The sequence below is a fragment of the Coregonus lavaretus genome (genome assembly GCF_964263955.1).
Source record: "Coregonus lavaretus genome assembly, chromosome: 10".
NCBI lineage: Eukaryota > Metazoa > Chordata > Actinopteri > Salmoniformes > Salmonidae > Coregonus > Coregonus lavaretus.
Window position 1 is genome coordinate 26,817,747 of NC_139997.1, and position 19,999 is coordinate 26,837,745.

The 19,999-nt window shown below is 44.4% G+C and overlaps 1 protein-coding gene across 5 annotated transcripts in view; it reads right to left on the reverse strand.

Annotated features, from left to right (window-relative positions):
* The window catches only part of LOC311136548 (rab GTPase-binding effector protein 1-like), a 48,825-nt gene extending 39,596 nt beyond the window's left edge, over positions 1 to 9,229 (reverse strand). For 2 of the 5 annotated variants that reach the window (XM_084170716.1, XM_084170719.1), the window contains exons 1-3: positions 9,056 to 9,229; positions 3,761 to 3,889; positions 1,515 to 1,718 (exon numbers count right to left, since the gene is read on the reverse strand). In XM_084170716.1, the coding sequence (XP_084026842.1) occupies positions 1,515 to 1,718; positions 3,761 to 3,889; positions 9,056 to 9,101 (379 nt within the window). In that variant the 5' untranslated portion in view covers positions 9,102 to 9,229. The remainder of the gene's footprint in view (positions 1 to 1,514; positions 1,719 to 3,760; positions 3,890 to 9,055) is intronic. The other 3 variants (XM_084170718.1, XM_084170717.1, XM_084170720.1) reach the window with 3 other exon arrangements.
* Positions 9,230 to 19,999: the final 10,770 nt, after the last annotated feature.

Here is a 19,999-nt window from a genome sequence, read left to right on the forward strand (position 1 = left end):
ACGCCGTGAAGGACTGAAATCCTGCAGCGCCCGCAAGGTCCCCCTTCTCAAGAAAGCACATATACATGCCCGTCTGAAGTTTGCCAATGAACATCTGAATGATTCAGAGGATAACTGGGTGAAAGTGTTGTGGTCAGATGAGACCAAAATGGAGCTCTTTGGCATCAACTCAACTCGCCGTGTTTGGAGGAGGAGGAATGCTGCCTATGACCCCAAGAACACCATCCCCACCCTCAAACATGGAGGTGGAAACATTATGCTTTGGGGGTGTTTTTCTGCTAAGGGGACAGGACAACTTCACCGCATCAAAGGGACGATGGACGGGGCCATGTACCGTCAAATCTTGGGTGAGAACCTCCTTCCCTCAGCCAGGGCATTGAAAATGGGTCGTGGATGGGTATTCCAGCATGACAATGACCCAAAACACACGGCCAAGGCAACAAAGGAGTGGCTCAAGAAGAAGCACATTAAGGTCCTGGAGTGGCCTAGCCAGTCTCCAGACCTTAATCCCATAGAAAATCTGTGGAGGGAGCTGAAGGTTGGAGTTGCCAAACGTCAGCCTCGAAACCTTAATGACTTGGAGAAGATCTGCAAAGAGGAGTGGGACAAAATCCCTCCTGAGGTGTGTGCAAATCTGGTGGCCAACTACAAGAAACGTCTGACCTCTGTGATTGCCAACAAGGGTTTTGCCACCAAGTACTAGGTCATGTTTTGCAGAGGGGTCAAATACTTATTTCCCTCATTAAAATGCAAATCAATTTATAACATTTTTGACATGTGTTTTTCTGGATTTTTTTGTTGTTATTCTGTCTCTCACTGTTCAAATAAACCTACCATTAAAAATATAGACTGATCATTTCTTTGTCAGTGGGCAAACGTACAAAATCAGCAAGAGATCAAATACTTTTTTCCCTCACTGTACATATTACCTCAATTACCTCGACTAACCAGTGCCCCCGCACATTGACTCTGTACCGGTACCCCCTGTATATAGCCTCCCTACTGTTATTTTATTTTACTACTGCTTTTTAATTATTTTTTTTAACTTATCTATTTTTTACTTAACACTTTATTTTCTTAAAAACTGCATTGTTGGTTAAGGGCTTGTAAGTAAGCATTTCACTGTAATGTCTACACCTGTTGTATTTGGCGCATGTGGCAAATACAATTTGATTTGTAACTGATCCTCAGTGTAAAGCGTAGCAGTTGATTTGCAATCAGGCTTATCACTGCTTAACTATTCAACTCAATACACTTTATTTAGCCACAGGAACAGTATTGTAATCCTGTTCCATTTTAATTTCTGCGTGTCAAGCTAAGATGATACGTCATCAACGCTGTAACAGAAGCATGGCTATGACATGGAATTAATGACTGCCTTTCATGAAGGTCTAGACTAGAGTAAATGTTACATGGGTTACAGCTTTTCTGAAAGTCTTCCAACAGTGTCACCAACTAGATACTGAATGGCAAAATGAGGGCCAGAGGCGGCAAAGTAGAGTTAGCCTAGCTACCTTTCATGATGGCCTGTAGGGAGACCACCTCCTCCTGCCACTGTCCCTTGACCTGGTCAACGGCCTCCTGCTTGGTGCTCTCTGACACAGTGGCCACCGCCTTGATGTTCTCCATGTCTGCTTGGGCCTGTTCCAGCTGGGCCTGGACACGACTCAGCTCCGACTGGGCCCCCTCCAGAGACGCTGCCTGGCGCTTCAGCTCCTCTGGGGAGGAAAAGAGAGATGAACTGAGGAAAATACAAGAGGTAACCCATGATAAGGCCGGATATGTTTCAGGAGACCAGGGCACGGGCGCCGAAGACATGGATGTCGATTAAGGCAGCCCCCCACACCTCTCTGATTCAGAGGGGTTGGGTTAAATGCGGAAGACACATTTCAGTTGAATGCATTCAGTTGTACAACTGACAAGGTATCCCCCTTTCCCATATTGATGAAGCTAACTACATGAGTTTACAATAAGCTAAATGGCATGCTCGCCAACAGCAGATTGAACATTGAACGTTTAAAAAAGCGAATTATTTCTTGTTTAAACGTTTTTGTTTTAATCATTAAATGACGTGAATTCACAATTCAGATATGGTGCTGTGTATGACCGCTAGCGGGCAATACAGTTCAATTTACCGTAGTCCTGACTACCTACCAAACAGCGCTCACCTCCATGGCAGAGGCCGTAGGGGTGGCAGTCCAAGAAGGGGAGTGTGGCTAAGATGCACAATGCACGTCTCTCTCCAGAATGCGCTCTCTCCCACCATGTTGTGCACATTCATTGTTTCATAACTTGTGAATTGTTTGCATTTGATTGTTAGTGTCTATCAATTTTCCATTACATAATGTATATCACCAGTAGTACATTTACCGTTAATTCCTATCATTTCTAATTGACAATGTGTTTGGTTACGGTAATTTCTGTTAATGCATTCAATATATTATTATTCGAAATGTACCGTTCTCATTGTCAGAGTGGACACGTAGTTTGCAGAGTGCACAACCTATGCTACACTTGTGAGAAACAAGTTTAGGTTTATTTCATTCCATTTACAAGTTGTCAATTTAGTCCGTCTTTTGTTTGGAGCGCTACTGTCAATGTTGAGTAAGGACGCACACCTGATTACACATAGAAGTAGGTCTATAGGCTAGCTGGCCTGCACGCAAATGTAGGCATATAAATGTTCCCATTAGGGGATCTGATAGTATTTCTGATTGGCTTAACGCACTACCACTAATGAGCTGTGGAGCTTCTCAAAGTAATGTTGTTTTCTTCCCCTCAAACTGCAAGCAAACAAAGTCTGTTTTTACATCCATTGAGAATGACAATATTTCCTCAATGTATTTGAAAAATCTTTCCAACTCTCTCCCCTTCGATAACCACTCCGTGTGAAAGTGAAAAATGTCATGCTCTGATCCAGTGGAAACTTAATAAAATAGGCCTACCTGATGAGCTCTTGTCCCCAAATAGTCTACAGCGGTGTCTGTCCCGAGCTCACTGGCGCTGGAAATTCTGAGGGGCCCAGAATATTTTATACAATGTTGCAAGTTTGTTAGCGCGAGCTTCGGGCAAGACCCAAATTGATAGGTTATATGATTTTTCATGTTTGTTGCAGACAGGCCATGCGTAGCCAATGTGATTCATAGGATTATTTTTTATGAGGATATTTTCTACCTGCAGGCCGCAATGTTTTTATTTGTTGGCTTTATGTAGGCTATTTTTAAATAGTTGGCAAGAAAGTTACTTTTTAGGTTTGTATCATTTTAATTTGGATAGAATATTGATTAACCACATGACAATGATTTTGAGATACAGTACGAAGACTTTATTAAAATGAAATTAAACTGTTCCACAAAAATGTGCATATGAAAACCATAACTGGCACGCAGATCAGTAGACATTTAAAGAAATTGGCATTCCACATGAAAAAGGTTGCCAACTCCTCGTGTAGCCTATTACCGGCAACTTCAGGAGAGCAGAATCTGCGAAAGCCAGCAGGAGCAGGAGGAGGAAGGTCGGGTCAGGTTAATGTTTTTTTTCTTCTACCGCAGATGCGGAAGGGCGATATCAGCGGATGCGGTGGATTGAAAAGCAGCCCATGCAAAAAAACGGATATCTCCATCTTAAACAAACAGATTGTGATGGGGATGTTTGTATTATGTTAATTACATTTCCGTAGGCCAAGGGGGGGTTCGGTTAAGGATTTTTTGAACCGTTAATGATCCCAAATTCGGGTCACATCCCGACATTGAACAGTCACCTTCTTTGGACATGTAGAGCTCTTTGAACTTGGCCCGCTTCTGGTTGAACTCAGACTCCAGTTGCTGTTTGAGCTTGGAGAACTCGGCTCTCTCCTGCTCCAGGGCTGCCACTCGCTGCTGGATCACCGCTAAGGAAGAGGACAAAACAAGAACACTAAAGAAACTTTCAGAAATAAAGGTATTTCTCTAAACTGCAATACAACAAGCAGCCTGAGAAAGGTGATTTCATTTATTTGAAGGGGGAATCTGGTAAAAAAAAGTATTGCCCAGGCAGGACCGAGCGGGAGGGTCATTTGGCTTCACTTAAACAATAATCCCTGTTGGTGTTGTTTATAGCATACAATAAATGGAGGTCTAACTGGTGGACATAGATTTGTAGCCAATAAAAAAGTATGACACCTGTGCAGTACAAAATACAAAGCAACATTCTAGGGGCAAGATCTGTTAGTCTTTAATGACTGTATTAGCATACTGACTGTTAGCAAAAGGTTTGACCAGAAAGACGCAAACTAAACAAAGATCTATGACATAGGCCTACCGATGAACAAACTCTGGAGGTTTTCAAAGTTGTTCAGAGATTCAACTTTATAAATATAAAACAGCATGAGGTGCCTGAAAAGTAACTTCCCCAAATAGCATCCTGGTGTCCAACATAATGGTTATATATAATAGCACAGTAATATAGCCTACTTCTTAGAGTCAAATTCCAGTGCAAAAAGTACACTAGTTGCCAGTTCCAATCTTTGATTATTTGGGGCTTTAGGCATAGGCCCATCTGTCCACTAGCTTTAGGCTACATACTGTACAGTTTTTCCCCATTCTTAATAATGCATAGCCTAACTCACTACTCAAAAAGACAACAGACCAATCTCAGTCGTTATGGAGAGCATTTACGTAGGTTGCCTAATAAATCAGAATGACGTGAAAAGTTTCCTTACAATCAATGTTGAATGAATGAATGTTTAATAAAATTGCATTTGAACTTCAATCTACCAGTTGTCTGTGCGGTTGGTCTTTCAGCGGGTTGACATTTTTGACAAAATATCCACAGGAAAGTATTATTTACCCGACTTTTTAGAGCCTCGGTACTGCCGTTGAGTATTCAGACCCTTTACTCAGTACTTTGTTGAAGCACCTTTGGCAGCAATTACAGCCTTGATTCTTCATGGGTATGGCGCTACAAGCTCGGCACCCCTGTATTTGGTGAGTTTCTCCCATTCTTCTCTGCAGATCCTATCAAGCTTGGTCAGGTTGGATGGGGAGCGTCGCTGCACAGCTATTTTCGGGTCTCTCCAGAGATGTTCGATCGGGTTCAAGTCCGGGCTCTGGCTGGGCCACTCAAGGACATTCAGAGACTTGTCCCGTAGCCACACCTGCGCTGTCTTGGCTGTATGCTTAGGGTCATTGTCCTGTTGGAAGGTGAACCTTCGCCCCCAGTCTGAGTTACTGAGCGCTCTGGAGCAGGTTTTCATCAAGGATCTATCTGTACATTGCTCCGTTCATCTTTCCCTCAATCCTGATTAGTCTCCCAGTCCCTGCCGCTGAATAACATCCCCACAGCATGATGCTGCCACCACCATGCTTCACCATAGGGATGGTGCCAGGTGTCCTCCAGACGTGACACTTGGCATGCAGGTTTCATCAGACCAGAGAATCTTGTTTCTCATGTCAAGTGTCACGTCTGGAGGACACCTGGCACCATCCCTATGGTGAAGCATAGGGAAATGTTTTGGTACCCTTTCCCAGATCTGTGCCTCAACAAAATCCTGTCTCGGAGCTCTATGGACAATTCCTTTGACCTCATGACTTGGTTTTTGCTCTGACATGCACTGTCAACTGTGGGACCTTATATAGACAGGTGTGTGCCTTTCCAAACCATGTCCAATCAATTGAATTGACCACAGGTGGACTCCAATCAAGTTGTAGAAACATCTCAAGGATGATCAATGGAAACAGGATGCACCTGAGCGCAATTTCGAGTCTCATAGCAAAGGGTCTGAATACTTATGTAAATAAGGTGTTTCTGTTTTTGTTTTTAATACATTGCAAACATTTCTAATAACCTGTTATCACTTTGTCATTATGGGATATTGTGTGTAGATTGATGAGGAAAAAATATAATTTAAGCCATTTTAGAATAAGGCTGTAACGTAACAAAATGTGGAGAAAGGGAAGGAGTCTGAATACTTTCCAAATGCACTGTACTTCCGTCTTGTGCACGTGCGTTAGGTCATGAGCAAACAAATCTTGATTGCCACACACAGAGACCCGTGTTTTGAAGTCGGTTTAATTATACTTTCCTGTGAATATTTTGTCTTTTGACCCACTGAAGGTACAAACCCACGGACAATCGGCAGAGTAAGTTCAAATACAGTGGGGAAAAAAAGTATTTAGTCAGCCACCAATTGTGCAAGTTCTCCCACTTAAAAAGATGAGAGAGGCCTGTAATTTTCATCATAGGTACACGTCAACTATGACAGACAAATTGAGAAAAAAAAATCCAGAAAATCACATTGTAGGATTTTTAATGAATTTATTTGCAAATTATGGTGGAAAATAAGTATTTGGTCACCTACAAACAAGCAAGATTTCTGGCTCTCACAGACCTGTAACTTCTTCTTTAAGAGGCTCCTCTGTCCTCCACTCGTTACCTCTATTAATGGCACCTGTTTGAACTTGTTATCAGTATAAAAGACACCTGTCCACAACCTCAAACAGTCACACTCCAAACTCCACTATGGCCAAGACCAAAGAGCTGTCAAAGGACACCAGAAACAAAATTGTAGACCTGCACCAGGCTGGGAAGACTGAATCTGCAATAGGTAAGCAGCTTGGTTTGAAGAAATCAACTGTGGGAGCAATTATTAGGAAATGGAAGACATACAAGATCACTGATAATCTCCCTCGATCTGGGGCTCCACGCAAGATCTCACCCCGTGGGGTCAAAATGATCACAAGAACGGTGAGCAAAAAACCCCAGAACCACACGGGGGGACCTAGTGAATTACCTGCAGAGAGCTGGGACCAAAGTAACAAAGCCTACCATCAGTAACACACTACGCCGCCAGGGACTCAAATCCTGCAGTGCCAGACGTGTCCCCCTGCTTAAACCAGTACATGTCCAGGCCCGTCTGAAGTTTGCTAGAGTGCATTTGGATGATCCAGAAGAGGATTGGGAGAATGTCATATGGTCAGATGAAACCAAAATTGAACTTTTTGGTAAAAACTCAACTCGTCGTGTTTGGAGGACAAAGAATTCTGAGTTGCATCCAAAGAACACCATCCTTACTGTGAAGCATGGGGGTGGAAACATCATGCTTTGGGGCTGTTTTTCTGCAAAGGGACCAGGACGACTGATCCGTGTATAGGAAAGAATGAATGGGGCCATGTATCGTGAGATTTTGAGTGAAAACCTCCTTCCATCAGCAAGGGCATTGAAGATGAAACGTGGCTGGGTCTTTCAGCATGACAATGATCCCAAACACACCGCCTGGGCAACGAAGGAGTGGCTTCGTAAGAAGCATTTCAAGGTCCTGGAGTGGCCTAGCCAGTCTCCAGATCTCAACCCCATAGAAAATCTTTGGAGGGAGTTGAAAGTCCGTGTTGCCCAGCGACAGCCCCAAAACATCACTGCTCTAGAGGAGATCTGCATGGAGGAATGGGCCAAAATACCAGCAACAGTGTGTGAAAACCTTGTGAAGACTTACAGAAAACGTTTGACCTGTGTCATTGCCAACAAAGGGTATATAACAAAGTATTGAGAAACTTTTGTTATTGACCAAATACTTATTTTCCACCATAATTTGCAAATAAATTCATTAAAAATCCTACAATGTGATTTTCTGGATTTTTTTTTCTCATTTTGTCTGTCATAGTTGACATGTACCTATGATGAAAATGACAGGCCTCTCTCATCTTTTTAAGTGGGAGATCTTGCACAATTGGTGGCTGACTAAATACTTTTTTTCCCCACTGTATAATTTGATTCAACATTCATGACTGACAAGATACATTTTGTGTGTTTTTCTATGTAATTGTGCTTGGCTATGCTGTAACATTACACAGCATAGCAACAGCGGGACTAGTATGTAGTACATGCTTCTAGACCTATGCTGATGCTTGATTTCACGTCCTGTAAATTACTATACCAAGTTACTGCTATCAGGACTTTATTCTTGTACTGACAATAACAAGGAATATACTCAGTGTCATGACCTACATTTAAAAAAATTACATGGAAATTACATCATCAGAGTGTTGCCTGTTGTAAAGCCTGTCTGAAGTCAATGAAATGTGTCATTTCACTCATTTAACACCTGGTGTATGTACCTAGCCTCATTAGGCTAAACTGAAGACCGATATTGACCAGCTCTACTCCTAGGAATGGCATAGCTACAACTCAGGGAGTTAGAAGCCAATAAAATTAACAAAGAGGTGTAAAAATGTCTGCCCATGCATATTATTTGCAGACCATTACATTTTTTCAGAGTGGGATGGCATCAATGTATTAACATAACAGCATTGTCATGACATAATTCATTCTCTCCATTACCATATTTGGTGTAGCTAGTTGGAGAAAATTATCCTGTCAATTCAATTCAGTCATAGGCTCAAAGTATAAAGACATGTTGGCTTACAATTTATCTGTGGAGTGTGGCTAACGTTCCTAGCTAGCTAGTAAACTAGTTAACTAGTCTGGAGTTCAACGTCAGACATTGGCCCGTCCCCAAACTAGCTAGCTAATGTTACCTGTATAACTTTTGGGATAGGCGCAACATTTTGCAAACAAACCAGAGGATGGACAACTAAATGACTGAATATTCATGCGTCAATAAAAACTGTTTTCGAAAACGTTTGCTACATGTACAAAAATAACCACCACTAACAAATTTTACACTCCGTCGAATAACTCGCCTACACAAGCGCTGCAAAACAACAATGACAGCTAGCTAGCTAGTTAGCATCAACACAGTTCGACTAGTTAGTTAAGCGTCGTCTCTGACTAAAATAGTTCCAGCCAGATGGATCAGCAATCATACGCCATTCTTATCGCGCAAAATGGAACGATGCATTTATTTTCTAACACAAAGTATGCACATCTAGTTTGGTGCCCGTGAAGCTCGCTATGTATGATGATATACATCCATTGGGAACTTGAAATAATGGCCAAGGATAGGTAGTGACACGTCGGGTGATGGTGCTGGTAGCTAAACCGAAGATTCACAGGCCGCTTATCTGGATTAGCTCGCAACGTCACCACATCATAAAGACTTCCAAAAAAGAACAAGCTTTACCGTCATGCTGGGGCTGCCGGGCGGATTCCGTGGCCTGTTCGGCCATGGTTTCCAGGGAGGTGGAAATGCACTAACTGGCGTGGTGTGGGAGAAAGCTAGCTAGAAGTGTTCAAGAAAACAGGCTGCCCGCTACATGGAAGGCAACATCATTGGAGAAACAGCTCTTTTTCTTCTGCTTCTTCGGTGGGGTTTATCGGCGGTTGGCATCCAACGTTATGGTGCATTAATGCCACCTACTGCACTGGAGTGTGTGCTAGCGACCGGGAGAAACGATATCTTACCTTCCAGCCCCGTTTCTCTTAACAAAGATAACAAAATATTTTACACTGTATCTACTCAATATACTCTTTAAACTAATTTAATGTATCCCCTTCTCCCTCATACTAGATCTCAGCCTCTCTCTTTCCCTCTCATACTGCCCACACTGTATCAATACATGCTCCACTGTCTCTGTTTCCTGGCAATAATCACACTTTCCTGTTGGATGCTTTCCTATCACATTTAAAGTCTTATTCATTTTACATAACATTTTAGTATTTAGCAGACGCTCTTATCCAGAGCAACTTACAGTTAGTGCATTCATCTTAAAATAGCTAGGTGGGACAACCACATATCACAGGCATAGAAAGTAAGCAAGACCTCATTAGTCGCAGCAGGATGTCATCTGGAGAGAGAGGGGAGAAAGAGGTCAAGGTGTAGGGTATTTCTGTGTGAGTGTGACCAGTGGACTCAATAGTCTGAGTGAATGAGTAGCAGATGTAGTCAACCTTTTTTTCAAAGTGGTTGACATAGTCGTCCACAGAGAGGGAGGGGGAGGGGGAGGGGTGGAGGATTAAGGAGGGAGGAAAAGAGTTTACTAGGGTTAGAGGCAGAAGCTTGAAATTTAGAGTGGTAGAAAGTGGCTTAAGTATTTGACCCCTCTGCAAAACATGACTTAGTACTTGGTGGCAAAACCCTTGTTGGCAATCACAGAGGTCAGACGTTTCTTGTAGTTGGCCACGAGGTTTGCACACATCTCAGGAGGGATTTTGTTCCACTCCTCTTTGCAGATCTTCTCCAAGTCATGAAGGTTTCGAGGCTGACGTTTGGCAACTCAAACCTTCAGCTCCCTCCACAGATATTCTATGGGTTTAAGGTCTGGAGACTGGCTAGGCCACTCCAGGACCTTAATGTGCTTCTTCTTGAGCCACTCCTTTGTTGCCTTGGCCGTGTGTTTTGGGTCATTGTCATGCTGGAATACCCATCCACGACCCAATTTCAATGCCCTGGCTGAGGGAAGGAGGTTCTCACCCAAGATTTGACGGTACATGGCCCCGTCCATCGTCCATTTGATGCGGTGAAGTTCTCCTGTCCCCTTAGCAGAAAAACACCCCAAAGCATAATGTTTCCACCTCCATGTTTGATGGTGGGGATGGTGTTATTGGGGTCATAGGCAGCATTCCTCCTTCTCCAAACACGGCGAGTTGAGTTGATGCCAAAGAGCTCCATTTTGGTCTCATCTGACCACAACACTTTCACCCAGTTCTCCTCTGAATCATTCAGATGTTAATTGGCAAACTTCAGACGGCCCTGTATATGTGCTTTCTTGAGCAGGGGGACCTTGCGGGCGCTGCAGGATTTCAGTCCTTCACGGCGTAGTGTGTTACCAATTGTTTTCTTGGTGACTATGGTCCCAGCTGCCAAGAGATCATTGACAAGATCCTCCCGTGTAGTTCTGGGCTGATTCCTCACCGTTCTCATGATCATTGCAACTCCACGAGGTGAGATCGTGCATGGAGCCCCAGGCCAAGGGAGATTGACAGGTCTTTTGTGTTTCTTCCATTTGGGAATAATCGCACCAACTGTTGTCACCTTCTCACCAAGCTGCTTGTCGATGGTCTTGTAGCCCATTCCAGCCTTGTGTAGGTCTACAATCTTGTCCCTGACATCCTTGGAGAGCTCTTTGGTCTTGGCCATGCTGGAGAGTTTGGAATCTGATTGATTGATTGCTTCTGTGGACAGGTGTCTTTTATACAGGTAACAAGCTGAGATTAGGAGCACTCCCTTTAAGAGTGTGGTCCTAATCTCAGCTCGTTACCTGTATAAAAGACACCTGGGAGCCAGAAATCTTTCTGATTGAGAGGGGGTCAAATACTTATTTCCCTCATTAAAATGCAAATCAATTTATAACATTTTTGACATGCGGTTTTCTGGATTTTTTTGTTGTTATTTTGTCTCTCACTGTTCAAATAAACCTACCATTAAAATTATAGACTGATAATTTCTTTGTCAGTGGGCAAACGTACAAAATCAGCAGGGGATCAAATACTTTTTTCCCTCACTGTACACCTGTTCTGAAAGGCCCCAGAGTCTGCAACACCACTAAGCAAGGGGCACCACCAAGGAAGCAGCACCATGAAGACCAAGGAGCTCTCCAAACAGGTCAGGGACAAAGTTGTGGAGAAGTACAGATAAGGGTTGGGTTATAAAAATATATCAGAAACTTTGAACATCCCACGGAGCACCATTAAATCCATTATTAAAAAATTGAAAGAATATGGCACCATGACAAACCTGCAAAGAGAGGGCCGCCCACCAAAACCCATGGACCAGGCAAGGAGGGCGTTAATCAGAGAGGCAACAAAGAGACCAAAGATAAACCTGAAGGAGCTGCAAAGCTCCATAGCGGAGATTGGAGTATCTGTCCATAGGACCACTTTAAGCCGTACACTCCACAGAGCTGGGCTTTACAGAAGAGTGGCCAGAAAAAAGCCATTGCTTAAAGAAAAAAATAACCAAACACGTTTGGTGTTCGCCAAAAGGCATGTGGGAGACTCCCCAAACATATGGAAGAAGGTACTCTGGTCAGATGACACTGAAATTGAGCTTTTTGGCCAAGGAAAACGCTATGTCTGGCGCAAACCCAACACCTCTCATCACCCCAAGAACACAGCATCATGCTGTGGGATGTTTTTCCATCGGCAGGGACTGGGAAACTGGTCAGAATTGAAGGAATGATGGATGGCGCTAAATATAGAGAAATCAGTCTTCCAGAGATTTGAGACTGGGACGGAGGTTCACCTTCCAGCAGGACAATGACCCTAAGTATACTGCTAAAGCAACACTCAAGTGGTTTAAGGGGAAACATTTAAACGTCTTGGAGTGGCCTAGCCAAAGCCCAGACCTCAATGTGCCAAGCTTATACAGACATACCCCAAGAGACTTGCAGCTGTAATTGCTGCAAAAAGTGGCTCTACAAAGTATTGACTTTGGGGGGGTGAATAGTTATGCACGCTCAAGTTTTCAGTTTTTTTGTCTTATTTCTTGTTTGTTTCACCCCAAAAAATATTTTGCATCTTCAAAGTGGTAGGCATGTTGTGTAAATCAAATGATACAAACTCCCCAAAATCAATTTTAATTCCAGGTTGTAAGGCAACAAAATAGGAAAGATGCCAAGGGGGGTGAATGCTTTCGCAAGCCACTGTACAAAACACTGTACAAAAGAGCTAAATGAGAGAATCTGTAAATAACTAGGTACATTACTCAAGTGACCGGCTGTATCCCACCCTTAATCTTGTAACAATAGCCTCCTCTCTTCTGTCCCTTCCTGCCGTCCTCCCCTCCAAGACTGATCTTAGTATCTCTATTCCACTGCTCCTGCCATCTCTGCACCATCACTGTCCATATCAGGCTTTTTGCCTCTGCCTTGCTCATTGAAACTACAACACCAACATCCCACTGCTAAGTACTTTTATAGCCAGTACAAGAAACAGCTCTTCTTCTTCTTTGGAATTTGGTTGGCGGATCGCATCCAACATTTAGGTGCATACACCGCCACCTACTCTACTGAAGTGTGAGGCCAGTCACGGCCTACCTACATTAAATTCCCTTAATTAGTCCTGTTCCTCTAAGAAAGTGAAATGTAGCCCTAGACACCACCACCTACACTCATTAAAAACCCACTACCCCATTCCACTACTTTGACTCTATATGCTCCTGCACCAAGCCAACAGCCTGGGAGGACAGGACACCACCCCTTAAAACACCCTGTAACTCTTCTGAAGTCATATCTCGTATACCCGAATACATCTCTTCAGCTGCCACCACAACATTAATTTTCTGTGATTTACATTCAATTTCTGCAGTACAGTTGATAACCATTGCTATGAATGCTAAGAAGCCAACTTTACTGAAGCATAAATCACTTGTTGACCACCTTTACTCCACACACAGAGACACGTACAAAGCTCTCCCTTGCCCTCCATTTGGCAAATCTGACCATGATTATATCCTCCTGATTCCTGCTTATAAGCAAAAACTAAAGCAGGAAGCACCAGTGACTCGGTTAATAAAAAAGTGGTCAGATGCTAAGCTACAGGACTGTTTTGCTAGCACAGACTGGAATATGTTCCGGGATTCTTCCAATAGCATTGAGGAGTACACCACATCAGTCACTGGCTTCATCAATAAAGGCATCGATAACGTTGTCCCCACAGTGACCGTACGTACACACCCCAACCAGAAGCCATGGATTACAGGCAACATCCGCACTGAGCTAAAGGGTAGAGCTGCCGTTTCAAGGTGCGGGATTCTAACCCGGACGCTTATAAGAAATCCCACTATGCACTCCGACGAACCATCAATGTAAGTATTTTTTTCTTGTAGTGGGGACAGTAACATTAGAAGAAAAATAAATAAATAAATAAATAAATAACTTTAAGGAAAATGTTTTTATATCGTTTTAAATTTATTATTTTTATGTTTAACTCACATAATATAATTTAGAAGTATGCATTAAGGTGTCTGTAATATAATAATGTTTCAAAAACGAATGTAGACATTAATAAATGCATTTCTAAATATTTTTTGTGCCAAGATTACCAAGATGGCAGTCATCCAGGGTTTATACACATCATTGGTTTCCACCTACTGTTCTGGAGTGTGAATTCATCACACTTTGTGACACAAAAGGGAAGGGAAAAAGGACTGGGAAAAGGGAAGAAAAATTGCCCTACCAACTAACCCTACACCCATTAAAACCTCACCACTATTCCTCTACTTGGCCCTATCTGATCCTACATCAGGCCAGCAGCATGGCGGACGGAACACTATCGTTCAACACGCATTGTAACTCCTCTGCAGTAAAATCTCGTACACCCAAGTACTTCTCTGCCACCACAACATTTATTTTCTGTGATTTACTTTCTATTTCTGTGGTACAGCTGATAACCATGGCTATGAAAGTTAAGAAGCCAACCTTACTGAAACACGTTATTCCTATCACTCTCTATTGGCCTCGGCATACTCACAGGGAGCCTCTTAGGATCCCTTGCCCTGGACCCATCTTCCTCTACTACTCTCTTCACTTCCTCAGCATACAACACCTTCTGTACTGCTCTGATCCTGGCAACCTCGACCTGCCTTTCTCTCACCGGACACTTCTGATCTCCAGCACACAAACAGCTTTTTCTTTTTCTTTGTCTCATGCCCTCCTGTACACTTCTCACATCTAGGAATCTCCCTCCTACACACTGCTCCAACATGACCATAAGCTTGGCACCTGAAACACTGTAATGGGTTTGGGACAAAAGCTCTCACGGGATAACTGACACATCCTAACTTGACTTTGTAGGGTAAAGACATAAAAACTCAGCAGGACAGACAGTGTCTTCTCTGTTTCATAACGCGCTCTACCGGGTCTGAGTCGCACCAAACGGCGGGCGTCACAGACACCGGGAATCTTCCATTTCAGTTGGTCCTACTCAACACTTAACCCCACTCCAGTGATCAATCCTTTCAATGGCACCCTGCTCTGGAAAACAAAGCAAGTCACAGGTCTTGTCCCGAGGCACGTGGTGCGGAGCGCCGGTTTCCTCTGATGGAACACACACAAAATAATCATCACGAGTCCACTTCAAGTTACTCTCACAGATTCAACAGTCCCCAACCTCTTCTCCACCCAACCTGACACCACATATGGATCAGCCATATGGCAAGGATCCATTCTCTCCAAAAAATCATCTTTGTCATCATCTGGACAAGGCCTGAACTTGTTGTCTTCAGCGCACCTGCCACCGCAGGTAATTCATCCTCACTCTCAACAGGTTACATTTCTGAACTGCAGGTGTATGTTTTTTATTTTTGCCAATCTTCCTCACCGCACCACTTCCCTCCTTTCCTTTTTCCACATCTCCACGCTCTTTCCGCTCGTTCATCCACTGTAATAGCAAACTGTTCAAATGGTTATTGTATCTTGAATTTGCCGCCATGTCATGTCGACTCACAAAGCTCTACCAGCCGCCAGACAACATTTCACATTGTGGAGAAACAGCTCACTACGCATGTGTGAACACAAATTGAACATAAGGGATGAGTTGCATGATGATGATGATGGTAATGATGATGATGGTAGCCTAACTGGAATCTACACTGGGTGTACGTATGTCAGTCTAGAGATCACATCTTAGATGTCATGATTTCATTTAGTATGTGGTGCTTTCACACAAAATAATAAAAAACATTGAGAGTCAAACTACACTACATGACCAAAAGTATGTGGAAACAGCCACTCTTCTGGTAAGGCTTTTCACTACAAGTTGAAACATTGCTGCGGGGACTTACTTCCATTCAGCCACAAGAGCATTAGTGAGGTCGGACACTGACGTTGGACGATTAGGCCTGGCTCACAGTCAGCGTTCCAATTCATCCCAAAGGTGTTCGATGGGGTTGAGGTCAGGGCTCTGTGCAGGCTAGTCAAGTTCTTCCACACCGATCTCGACAAACCATTTCTGTATGGACCTCGCTTTGTGCACGGGGGCATTGTCATTCTGCAACAGGAAAGGGCCTTCCCCAAACTGTTGCCATAAGTTGGAAGCACAGAATCGTCTAGAATGTAATTGTATGATGTAGCATTAAGATTTCCCTTCACTGGAACTAAGGGGCCTAGCCCAAATCATGAAAAACAGCCCCAGACCATTAGTCCTCCTCCACCAAACGTTTCAGTTGGCACTATGCATTCAGCGTTCTCCTGGCATTCGCCAAACCCAGATTTGTCCATCGGACTGCCAGATGGTGAAGCGTGATTCATCACTCCAGAGAACACGTTTCCACTGCTCCAGAGTCCAATGGCGGCAAGCTTTACACCCCTCCAGCCGACGCTTGGCATTGCGATCTTAGGCTTGTGTGCGGCTGCTCGGCCATGGAAACCCATTTCATGAAGCTCCCGACCAACAGTTTTTGTGCTAATGTTGCTTCCAGAGGGAGTTTGGAGCTCGGTAGTGAGTGTTACAACCGAGGACAGACGATTTGTACGAGCTACACGATTCAGCACTCGGCAGTCCCATTCTGTGAGCTTTTTTATTTTACCTTTATTTAACTAGGCAAGTCAGTTAAGAACAAATTCTTATTTACAATGACGGCCTACCCCGGCCAAACCCTCCCTTAACCGGGATGACGCTGGGCCAATTGTGCGCCGCCCTATGGGTCTCCCGATCACGGCCGGTTGTGATACAGCCCAGGATCGAACCCGGGTCTGTAGTGATGCCTCTAGCACTGCGATGCAGTGCCTTAGACCTCTGCGCCACTCGGTCCCCTTTTGTGGCCTACCACTTCGCTGCGGAGCCGTTGTTGCTCCTAGACGTTTCACAATAACAGCACTTACAGTTGACCCGGGCAACTCTAGCAGGGCAGAATTTGACGAACTGACTAGTTGGAAAGGTGGCATCCTATGACGGTGCCATGTTGAAAGTCACAGAGCTCTTCAGTAAGGCCATTCTACTACCAATGTTTGTCTACTGAGATTGCATGGCTGTGTGCTCAATTTTATACACCTGTGGCTGAAATAGCCAAATCCACTAATTTGAAGGGGAGTCCACATACTTTCAAATCAAATCAAATCAAATGTTATTTGTCACATGCGCCGAATACAACAGGTGTAGACCGTACCGTGAAATGCTTACTTACAAGCCCTTAACCAACAATGCAGTTCAAGAAATAGAGATAAGAAAATATTTACTAAATAAAATAAAGTAAAAAATAAAATAAAATAAAAAGTAACACAATAAAATTACATAACAATAACAAGGCTGTATACAGGGGGTACCAGTACCGAGTCAATGTGCAGGGGTACAGGTTAGTCGAGGTAATTTGTACATGTAGGTAGGGGTATAGTGACTATGCATAGATAATAAACAGCAAGTAGCAGCAGTGTAAAAACAAAGGGGGGGGGGGGTCAATGTAAATAGTCCGGGTGGCCATTTGATGAATTGTTCAGCAGTCTTATAGCTTGGGGGTAGAAGCTGTTAAGGAGCCTTTTGGACCTAGACTTGGTGCTCCGATACCGCTTGCTGTGCGGTCGCAGAGAGAACAGTCTATGACATGGGTGACTGGAGTTTTTTACAATTTTTTGGGCCTTCCTCTGACACCGTCCTGGATTGCAGGAAGCTTGGCCCCAGTGATGTACTGGGCCGTACGCACAACCATCTGTAGCGCCTTACGGTCGGATGCCGAGCAGTTGCCATACCAGGCGGTGATGCAACCGGTCAGGATGCTCTCGATAGTGCAGCTGTAGAACCTTTTGAGGATCTGGGGACCCATGCCAAATCTGAGGGATCCTGAGGGAGAAAAGGTGTTTTCATGCCCTCTTCACGACTGTCTTGGTGTGTTTGGACCATGATAGTTTGTTGGTGATGTGGACACCAAGGAACTTGAAACTCTCGACCCGCTCCACTACAGCCCTGTCGATGTTAATGGGGGCCTGTTCGGCCCTCCACTTCCTGTAGTCCAAAATCATCTCCTTTGCCTTGCTCACATTGAGGGAGAGGTTGTTGTCCTGGCACCACACTGCCAGGTCTCTGACCTCCTCCCTATAGGCTGTCTCATCGTTGTCGGTGATCAGGCCTACCACCGTTGTGTCATCAGCAAACTTAATGATGGTGTTGGAGTCGTGCTTGGCCACGCAGTTATGGGTGAACAGGGAGTACAGGAGGGGACTAAGCACGCACCCCTTAGGGGCCCCCGTGTTGAGGATCAGCATGGCAGATGTGTTGTTGCCTACCCTTACCACCTGGAGGTGGCCCGTCAGGAAGTCCAGGATCCAGTTGCAGAGGGAGGTGTTTAGTCCCAGGGTCCTTAGCTTAGTGATGAGCTTTGTGGCCACTATGGTGTTGAACGCTGAGCTGTAGTCAATGAACAGCATTCTCACGTAGCTGTTCCTTTTGTCCAAGTGGGAAAGGGCAGTGTGGAGTATGATTGAGATTGCGTCATCTGTGGATCTGTTGGGGCGGTGTACGAATTGGAGTGGGTTTCCGGGATGATGGTATTGATGTGAGCCATGACCAGCCTTTCAAAGCACTTCATGGCTACCGATGTGAGTGCTACGGGGAGGTAGTCATTTAGGCAGGTTACCTTCGCATTCTTGGGCAAAGGGACTATGGTGGTCTGCTTGAAACATGTAGGTATTACAGACTCAGTCAGGGAGAGGTTGAAAATGTCAGTGAAGACACTTGCCAGTTGGTCCGCGCATGCTCTGAGTACACGCCCTGATAATCCGTCTGGCCCCGTGGCCTTGTGAATGTTGACCTGTTTAAAGGTCTTGCTCACATCGGCTACGGAGAGCGTGATCACACAGTTGTCCGGAACAGCTGCTGCTCTCATGCATGCTTCAGTGTTGCTTGCCTCGAAGCGAGCATAAAAGGCATTTAGCTTGTCTGGTAGGCTCGTGTCACTAGGCAGCTCGCGGCTGGGTTTCCATTTGTAGTCTGTAATAGTTTGCAAGCCCTGCCACATCCGACAAGCGTCAGAGCCGGTGTAGTAGGATTCAATCTTAGTCCTGTATTGACGCTTTGCCTGTTTGATGGTTCATCTGAAGGCATAGCGAGATTTCTTTAGTGTCCGGATTAGGTTTCCGCTACTTGAAAGTGGCAGCTCTAGCCTTTAGCTCGGTGCAGATGTTGCCTGTAATTCATGGCTTCTGGTTGGGATATGTACGTACGGTCAATGTGGGGACAATGTCGTCGATGAAGCCGTTGACTAAGGTGGCATACTCCTCAACGACATTGGATGAATCCCGGAACATATTCCAGTCTGTGCTAGCAAATCAGTCCTGTAGCGTAGCATCCACGTCATCTGACCACTTCCATATTGAGCGAGTCACTGGTACTTCCTGCTTTAGTTTTTGCTTATAAGCAGGAATCAGGAGGATAGAATTATGGTCAGATTTGCCAAATGGAGGGCGAGGGAGAGCTTTGTATGCGTCTCTGTGTGTGGAGTAAAGGTGGTCTAGAGTTTTTTTTCCTCTGGTTGCACATAATTAGGTAAAAGTTATTTAAGTTTGCTTGCATTAAAGTCCCCGGCCACTAGGAGCACTGCTTCTGGATGAGCATTTTCTTGTTTGCTTACGGGCTTATACAGCTCGTTGAGTGCGGTCTTAGTGCCAGCATCGGTTTGTGGTGGTAAATAGACGGTTACGAATAATATAGATGAGAGCTCTCTTGGTAGATAGTGTGGTCTACCGCTTATCATGAGGTACTCTACCTCAGGCGAGCAATACCTCGAGACATCTTTAATATTAGACATCACGCACCAGCAGTTATTGACAAATAGACACACACCCACGCCCCTCGTCTTACCAGACGTAGCTGCTCTGTCCTGCCGATGCACAGAAAACCCAGCCAGCTCTATATTGTCCGTGTCGTCGTTCAGCCACGACTCTGTGAAACACAAGATATTACAGTTTTTAGTGTCCTGTTGGTAGAATAGTCTCGACCGTAGATCATCGAGTTTTTTTAACAGTGATTGCACGTTGGCCAATAGAACTGATGGTAGTGGCGATTTACTCACTCGCCTCGGAATCCAAGGCACCCTGACCTTTTCTCTCTGTATCTCCACCTTTTCTTCACGCGAATGACAGGGATTTGGGCCTGGTCTCCGGAAAGCAGTATATCCTTCGCGTCGGACTCATTCAAG